This window comes from Nematolebias whitei, chromosome 9, assembly GCF_014905685.2.
Source record: "Nematolebias whitei isolate Nwh7 chromosome 9, NemWhi1, whole genome shotgun sequence".
NCBI classification, from domain to species: domain Eukaryota; kingdom Metazoa; phylum Chordata; class Actinopteri; order Cyprinodontiformes; family Rivulidae; genus Nematolebias; species Nematolebias whitei.
This window is the reverse complement of record NC_056506.1, coordinates 47013793-47023288: the sequence shown is the minus strand read 5'-3', so window position 1 is coordinate 47023288 and position 9496 is coordinate 47013793. Positions and strand designations below refer to the sequence as shown.

The 9496-nt window shown below is 41.8% G+C and overlaps 1 protein-coding gene across 3 annotated transcripts in view; it reads left to right on the top strand.

Moving 5' to 3' along the window:
- The window catches only part of LOC119415252 (partitioning defective 3 homolog), a 369801-nt gene that overhangs the window by 194413 nt on the left and 165892 nt on the right, over nt 1–9496 (top strand). For all 3 annotated transcript variants that reach the window (XM_037682423.1, XM_037682421.1, XM_037682420.1), the window contains exons 10-12: nt 873–1012; nt 2644–2772; nt 6531–6566. In XM_037682423.1, coding sequence (XP_037538351.1) covers nt 873–1012; nt 2644–2772; nt 6531–6566 — 305 coding nt within the window. The remainder of the gene's footprint in view (nt 1–872; nt 1013–2643; nt 2773–6530; nt 6567–9496) is intronic.

The window sequence follows — 9496 nt, the reverse complement described above, 5'->3', positions numbered from 1 at the left end:
ATCCATCCATCCATCCATCCATCCATCCATCCATCCATCCTCTTGTTGTTCTGGACTCAGGTCTCGGGGGCAGCATCTAAAGCAGGGAGGTCCAGACATCTCTCTCCACAGCCACCTCCTCCAGCTCTTCTGGGAGGATTCAATGTGTTCCCAGGCCAACAGAGAAACAGTCTCTCCAGTGTGTCCTGGGTCTTCCCGGGGTCTCCTCCCAGTCAAACATGCCCAAATCACCTCCCTAGGGAGGTGCCATGGGAGCATCCTTAACAGATGCCCGAACCACCTCAACTGGCTCCTCTCGATGTGGAGGCGCAGCGGTTCTGCTCCGAGTCTCCTGATAACTGAACTTCTCACCCTATCTCTAAGTCCAGCTACGCTGCAGAGGAAACTCAGTTCAACCTCCGGTATCCGTGATCTCATTCTTTTTGTCACTACCCAGAGTTCATGGCTATAGGTGAGGGGTCTAATCATAAACCAGTGAACTTGTTCCTGTTCTCCTGGATACAATAAATCAGTCTTTTATTGTAAATTAAGTCATTTTGTGCCGCAGTCGCTCCTTCCTGTGTGTTACTGATGACTTCCTGTTGATGCATGATGTCATCATCCAGCTACATTTTCTGCTGAATCTTGCGGCTCCTGGTGCATCATATCTATTTAGTCCTAATCAGACAATACCTATCATTTCTTTTCCAACAGTTATCAGATCAGTTGCATGTCTTCATGAGAACTGAGCCTGTTTGAAATACTCTGGACCCCCCCTTTTCCAGTTTGAGCTTCAGGGATGGAAACGGATCAGACGAGCGGCTGTTCTCCTCCAGATAAAACCAGATCCCTTCATTAAACCTTCCATCTTTGCTGTTTTTCTCCCCCGACAGGTCCAGAGGGACTCGGATTCAGCATAACATCACGGGACGTTCCCATCGGGGGCTCGGCGCCCATCTACGTGAAGAACATTCTGCCTCGGGGAGCTGCCATCCAAGATGGCCGCCTGAAGGCAGGAGACAGGTTGTTGGAGGTAAAACAGTGATCGTTTAATCTGAAACGCATTTATCTATTTGTTCCATCTAACAAATCTGGGCTTGCGTCGAGTTTCTCTCCGTTACAAACTCGTATCTGTCAAACGCGCCCGCCGTCTGTTTAAAGTCGAGCGTAACCAACGAACCCACGACCGGTTTGATGAGGACACGGCGCGTCCTGTTCTGCAATCAAAGAGCCTGTTTTCAAACTCCTGTGCTGCAGCAACAGAACAGCTTTTCAAGTTGCATCACCGCAGATTTTCAACCATTTGCATGAAGGATTAACCTGCGTGATTCTAAATCTGTTTTTTAAAACGTTGAGCTTTTACTTCCAAGTCTCAAATTCAATAGTTTCTCCAATTAAACAATAAAAACAACACAAAACAAGTCAAAATAAAGAGTCAGTCATACGTGGGCAGCATATGGAGGCATTTAGTTTGATATTTTAATTTACTCAATTATGTTGAGTGGTCTGATATAAAAAAAAGATATTTTAATCAAATTGTAAACTTATTGATTTTCTATGTCATGCATTTCTTTTAACCCAGTCTCTTTTTAACTGGACAGCTGACTGGTTTAAAATGGCAAATTTAAAAGCTCAGTCTTATTTTTTTATTTTTTTGAGTTTCTCATAAACACACTTTATGTCAGTACGTTTCATATTGATGTCATTTTGTAAAAAAAAAAAAAAAAGAGGTTAAAAAAACAGTTTTAATCAGTTGTAGCCTGTATCTGTCTGAGCAAACTTCATTTTGCAAATACATTTCTAAAACGTCTCGAATCGTTATGAACGATTCTCAGTTTCCTTTGTGAGTTGCAGGGTATCCCTCTCATTTAAAAGTCCCAAAGTTGTTGCACGTGACTCAAACTCTTCGTGTGCAAGAAAGATAAAAATAAAACAACTTTAGGGTTGTTTATTGACATAAACCAATATATAACACCAAATGTGACTGATTGCATGCAAAAAAAAAAAATAATTTATCAACAAATTTAGACAAAAATAAGCCACTTTGTGACCAAATGGCAACAAAAAAAAAGCAGATGTCTTTTGCAAGTTTTTTGAAGTTATGTTTGTATGTTAGGCATCAATTTAATGTGAATTCAAGTGAACATTTACACACTTTCTCACCATTCTCAGTCCAACTAGTCGCCAACACTTGCTCCCCAGCGATATGGTTTCTCACTGGGCTGCGACCATCATACATTCTGGACTATAAGATGCTACTTTTTTTTTTTTTTTAACACGCTTTGAACGGTTCAACAAAATAATGCAAGTGACCAAGAATTAGTTTTTGGAAGCTGTGTGCATAAAATCGGTCGCGATTTTCAAAACTGATTACAACGTGGCTCACTTGAAGGGAAACCCTCCGAGTTCACCTGCTTTATCACAATTTTCCATCGTTTTGAGTCAATAATTAGTCTCACAGCAGTCACAGCTTGGTGAGATCACGTTTAGCAACTATTTTTTTTATTTATTCATAGAGATTTCCACCATCCGTGATGACTTTGTAATTCAAGCTACAGTGTACACAACTAACGAAAAGTGAAAACAATGACGACAACGTGAAATCTTACATTTTAAAAAACATCTTGCATCGAGTTCTTTGAAGCCGTTGATGTTTTTCTTCAGGTGAATGGCGTGGACTTAAACGGGCGGACCCAGGAGGAGGTGGTGGCTTTGCTCAGGAACACGCCCATGGGCGGGGCCGTCGGGCTGCTGGTTCTACGCCAGGAGGAGGCTTTCCTTCCCCGAGAAGTGGTTCGTTTAATTTCCACGTTTGCCTCCACCCTCCCTCTGCACGAGCGTCTGTAACTCATTTGTGCACCCTCCGACTTTTTTCTACTCCGTCGAGACGTCTGTTAGCGCTCATCCTGAGTTCTTCTCACGTCTGAGTTAAAACGAGCCGTAATCCACGCACGCAGGTGGATCGTCTCACTCTGTGCTCCTCTCTGTTATCGAGCTCCTCAGAGGAAACTCAGAGCTCCATCTACTCGTTTTATGTTCTTCAACCTCTCCACCTTCTCTGTCTTCAGTGTTTTTACGTTCCGCCCTTCCCTCCCACTTTTTGCTTCATAAGAAAACCTCCTCTGTGTCTTCACTTCCATCCTCCTCGTTGTGTTTTACCTCTGAGCCGACTCGGAGATTGATGGATGTTTGGGTGAACAGGCTCGGGGCAGGTTAGCGGGCAAAGAGTGGAAAACGCACTCGGCGTGAATATCAATCAGGCGTTGCATTACACAAATACACACATCAATCTTTCTGAGCAATTGTTAGCAAACAGTTGTGTTAAAAAAAATGGGTATGTGCTTCTCACAACTTTAGATTCGTCCACAGTTAACATTTGATAACTGCTTTCCTCTGGGCCGCATGTTTCCTTAAGCTTACATGTTAATTTTATTATCTCTGAAGGAAATAATCACAACGAGCCACGTTACCAGGCTCAAAACGACCGAGACGGGAGCCGAGGAGCTGAAAACAATCAAACCTAACTGCCTCTTTAATGCGAAGGACGAGTGGAGAAGTGGAAGCTGCCGGCAAGCTCTAAATTACTGCATTTCCTCCGCAGCACCATTGATTCTTTACTATCTGCTTAGCTTTTAGCTTCCCAGCTTTAACACTGACTTACAGCACCAAACAGCTTTCGATCTTTCTTCTTTTGTCATAAAAAGGGCTTCTGTCTGTACTACGAGAAGCCATTGTAGTTGTTAAAGGCACAAACAACCGTTCACTAGCAAGTGGTGTCAATCAACTGGTTGATTGGAGACAATTGACTCGGAGGAATGCAGATGAGGCCACTGGCAGGCTGTCGCCTGGGGTTCAGGTTGGGATGGACTGCTGGTCAAGGTCGATACTCATCTTCAGATTAAAGCGGGGCTTTAAGTTCGACTGGTTTGTAGGCAGACCGTTGGATTTATTAGTGTGTTTATCGGCCGTGCTGGGTGGAGAATGGGACTCGAGAGAGACGAGGTCCGTTGCTCAAAATGAGCATCTGGGGCGTCTTTTAACCCGACTAGATGTTTTCTCGTGGGTTTTAAAGCTGGTGGAGACTAAACAGCATTGATTTAAAGAGTTAGTTCTTGTCTTGGTACATGTTGTCGTGAGGAAATGTTAAAGTTCAGACCTCAGCCTGTTTAAAATGCTGAAGTTAGAACAAAGAGTGGGACACTATTCCTCCACGAGCACGCGAGAGACTGATAAATTCAGACAGGAAATTATTTCAGAGGTGCTGCTGTTACAGCAGGTTCTACAAGCTGCTGGACCAGTGGGTGGACTTCGTTTAGCCGTCACAATATTTTGCTCGTGGTGTTGTTTTTCTGTAATAAATTAAAACGCGGTGAAATCTGTTGTGCGTTTTTAAACACTTGAGATGCATTTTATGTCCCGTTATGTAAAACTGAAAGACGGTGGACTTTCTTTTTACCAGGATTGTCAGTTTCAATCAGAAACGTCAGGTCCGTAAATGACACCTAATGCAGAGTAATGAAAACATAAAGCCGGCAGCTGCTGCTGGATTATGCTTCAATTGCCCCAAAACCTTACACACACGGAACAGAAGCTTTTAGTGTTTATTAGTATTAATACAGTCTTGTATTTAATGCAGAACTAGTAGAATGTTCTTAAACACTTCTATTTTTTTCTTATGCAGATTCTTTGTATATTGTTAAAGGGCTAATTATGTAATACAGACAACACCCATATTAATTCAATTCAGTTTATTCATATAGCGCCAAGTCACAACAGAAGTCGTCTCAGGGACTGAACAGAAACATTCATAAATAAAAATAATAATTTAACATTATTTATCTGAGGAGCAGCTTTGAGTTTAACTCCATCACAGAACTCTCATCTTGAGCAAGCATGAAGGCGACAGTGGGAAGGAAAAACTCCCTCATGAGGAAGAAACCTTTAGCAGAACCAGACTCAGGACAAGAGGCCATCTGCTTCGACCGGCTGGGTTTGGTAGGAATAGATACGCAATGGCAGGTCAAGAATCACATGTTAAGATAGAAATAGTATCAAATGAAAACTATTCAATTTTAACAATTCATTTAAGGAAATTAGGTCAGTTTGTCCTCTAGTAGTCTAAGATTAAGGCAGCGTAACAAGCCAACTCTAACTATAGGATTTATCAAAAAGGAAAGTCTTTAAACTGGACAATGTGTCAGCCTCATGGACAGAAACTGGAAGTTGGTTCCACAAGAGAGGAGCCTGAGAACTGAAAGATCTTCCTCCCATTCTGCTTTTAGAAACTCTAGGAACCACGAGTAAGCCTGCAGTCTGAGAACGAAGTGCTCTGTTAGGAAAATATGAACCAATAAGATCTCAAATATAAGATGGAGCTAGGTTGTTGAGGGCTTTGTAGGTTAGAAGTAAGATTTTGAATTCTATTCTGAACTTGACAGTGAGTCAGTGGAGAGAAGCTAAAACTGAGATATGATCTCTCCCAGTAACTCCAGTTAAGACTCTGGCAGCAGCGTTTTGGATCAACTGAAGACGTTTTAAAGACGTATTTGGACACCCAGATAATAAACCATCGCAATAATCCAGTCTAGACGTGACAAATGCACAAACCAGTTTTTCTGCATCATTTTTAGATAAGATGTTTCTAATTGCAGCGATGTTACGCAGGTGGAAGAAGGAGGTTCTAGTAACGTTTTTAATGGGGGGAGTTTTCCTCTAATGTTGCCCAAAAACTTTAAGCTGGACTTAGACAATATTTAGAATACTACAACATGCTAATCAATCCGTCAGGATAATTTAAATTGTAGATTATTTTCTTCCACCATAAAAACTGGACAAATTTTTTTTTTAGTGCTCTAATTTTGATAGTCAATCAACTCTTAAGAAACGGGACACGGCTTTATTTTAGTCCACATTCAGTGTGTGTGTCGTTGCACAACGCGATTACGTAACGGAGCTAGAGACGTCGCCAAGACGAGAATCACTCGAACCAAAACGATCCTTCCTTTTCTGAACAGCTGACTAAAGTTGGAGAAGCAGGAGGAGCGAGGTCCAGTGGACCAAAGTGAGTGAGCGGGCTTTGGAGCTGCCAGGAATGCCTCGGAGCATCTTTTTGGAATTTAGATAAAATAATATATTTGTTGCGTTGATGTGACAAAACTGAGATTTTGTGCGTTAGTGGAAAAGAACGACACGAACTGTTACGGAGTGGACACATTTAAGGAAAGCTACATTCATGTTCCTTAAACTCCTGCAGCCAGAGACACAGAAAAGACGTTCTGATCAGGGTTATACACATTTAAACACTTTTTCCTGTTTGTTTTCCTTTCAGCTTTCTTTGAACCAGAGTGTGTGTTTTAGGATCAAGTGTTCAACCAAGAGCGATCAGTCTCGATGCGTCTGCTCAGAGTCGTTTCCATGTCCTGCATGCTGCTTCGCATTTCAAACTGTTTGCAGCGTTGTGTGTGAAATAACGTGTACATGTCCTCTCAGTAAATACGTGTTGTTTGACTGCTTGTGGTTCTTCTGTCCTCCCCCCACCCTCCATCTTTTAGAGCACTGAGCCCCAGCAGCAATGCCCCGGAGACTTGGTAAGACTTCACCTCGACACCAGCCAGCAATCAAACCCACGTCCAAAATCCAGCCTCTTTATTTATTCCCAACGTCCCTGTGCAGAAATCTCCTTTGTTGGTTTTTGGAAAACGCGCTAAATGTTATCGCCCAGTTGGAATAAAAGCGACGGATCACGCATGCGCTCATAGCTCAGAGTGCAAATCGCTCCTCATGCGTAAAGTGTTGGCCAGTAAAGCAAATTTTAATCTTCTTCCGAAGTTGAAATGATAATTTAATGGTTGATCAGTTGTGTGTTGAGGTTCTGCTGCAGGATAATCTCCATAACTCCCTCTAGTCAACTCTTGGATGCTGGCCTTCTGTCTTAGCCTGGGATCAGGTTGTCAGTCTGACCTTCTTGCTACAGACTTCCTCTCGTGTGCTCCGAATAACAAACAGTTTCACTTTATTAGTAAAAACTCAGGCAGAGGAGGCTGCGGCACCTTCCTCCGTCGAGTTGACCAACTTTTGAAGTAGCCGTCAAAAGCTTGATTTCTTTTTTTTTTTTTTTTTTACTGCAAATATTAAAAAGATATTCAAATTTCCATAAATCTCCAGTTCCATTCAAACCTGAGTTGTAATTTAACGACTGCAGACTTCTGGTCCTCACATCTGGCTTTACCTTCAGGTCACATCTGGCTGAATGCGAGTAATCGGTTCTGTTCTGCACGCCGCATTAGAGACGTAATTGGCCAGTAAATTTGATTGGCAGTTGTATCAGCCAGCTGCGCGGATGATGCTCGTCGTGACAAAACGTTATGGCAGGACATTAATGATTATTTTGACTGCAGCTGCCACGTTTCACATGCGCACACGTGTTCAGACAAGACGACGCGCATGGGCATCACCAGCTTCAGAATCGGTGCAGACCAACACAACCTGCTGCTGTTCCTGGAAAACTGGCTCCTGGTAAACGTCGAGCCCATTTTAAATCTGACCATCTCTGTTAAGATTAATACATCTGAACCTGGCAGCTTTATGTTTGAATAAAAGCTGCCACTTTCACAAAGAAAGGAGAAAAAACGTTTAAATATCCAGCTTATATAACTTACATGTATCACAGTTAGACGCACGCAAAGCTTTTATTTTTTTTGTTGCCATGCTTGATAATCCACGGGACTCTCGGTACCGGTCATGGTGATCTCACACATTTGTGTTTGCAATGCTTTACTGGCAGGTGCCCCATAATCCTTAGAGCAGGGGTGTCCAAACATTTTCACGTGTGGACCAAAGCTATCAAGATGAAAAGACTCGTGGGCCACAAAAATGTGAATTTAACTCAACTTGACCAATATTTTGGAGAAAGGACAAGTTTACTAATTTTGGTGGAGAAAGAGTTTTAAGTTGTTGTAGATCCAAAACATTCAAAGCCTCGTAAACACTAAGCTTGTTTTTTATTAAAAAGGATTTGATTTATTTGATCTGTTGGGTCTATGTTTGTTGTCGTCTTGTGTTTGGAAAGTTCGTTTTAGTCGGTTCTCAGCAACAAAAGTGTAATAAAAAGCGTAATTGAGCCTTTTGTACCATGGACGGCCCAAAAGACCGACGTTTATAAGAACTCGTCCAGCTATCAGTAGGGGTGTAAATCACCAGCTTTACCGCGATACGATATTGTATTGATTTGTTTGACGATACGATTTTTCTCGATATCACAAAGTCTGTCACGATACAATTTCGATTCTATTCGTGTTGCTGAGGCGGCGCCGAGCGCAGCCGCGCACGGAAATGGTGACACAGACATGCCTTGGGAATTTCAAAGTAAAAGCATATTTTAAAGATGACGATATGAATCGATGTTTTAGTTTTGCCACAATATAATTGAATCATTAATCATTTAATTGATATATCGATTTAAATCGATCTATTATTACACAGTCTGTACAACAGATTAATAGAAGGTTTGATAAAGTTGATCAGCTCGTATGTAGATGATACCACGTTATATTCATTTAAAAATGTCCAAGTTCCCTCTTGATTAGGGATGCACGATATTATCGGCATGGCATCGTTATATACGTTCAAAGGAACGTATATAAAGTATCGGCATCGGTTATCGGCCAAATAAGTTTTAACATCTCCACATATCGGATATTGGCCAAAAATCCAATATCGTGCATCCCTACTCTTGATTATCAACTGCAATATTTAGCCAATTTTTATGAATCATTATCCAAAAGTTTCCTTTCTGGTAGAAATCAGTGAAGGTTTTTGGTGCTTTGTAGCATGAAGCGAAAATAAAAACGATTACAGCCAAAAGTTTGTATTTTGCTTAATATTGCTAATTTTTCAGAATATTGTTTTTCATCTGTTTTGCAGTTGAACCTAAACATTACATAAAAAAAAGTACCAACTAATTTGCATCAACCTCTGAAGCCTGCTGGCCAAAATGATACCTTTCTTCAACTGCAGTTGTGGGCCGCACAAAATCACCCCAAGGGCCGCAAATGGCCCTCGGGCCACATTTTGGACAAGGTGTCCGTTGTAACGAACGCCTGCAAAAATCAGATTCAAGTCTCTGACCTGCTACAAGGTTCGCTTGGAGCTCTTTCAACTCGACCACTAAGACTTGTGCACCTCTCAACCACTGCGTTCTACTGAACGAGACAGGAAATGAAATAAAACGAGCAGTCGACGAGGAATAATAAACGCATAAAGAAGACTAAAGGATGGACTCAAGCCCAGCAGCCGTTCAGGGCATCTGCTGAAGTTGTGACCTCAATTAACCCAACTGAGGAGATTATATTTGCCATGGTTCGATCGATTGGAAACCAGAAGGAGCCTGATACAGCGACCTGACAATTGAGCTGATGAAACATTCTTTACTGCCAGAAGCCATGACACATGTAACATACAATAATCATGCACCAAACCATAAAGTGTTCTTGGAATCAGTAACAGAAAACATTCTTCT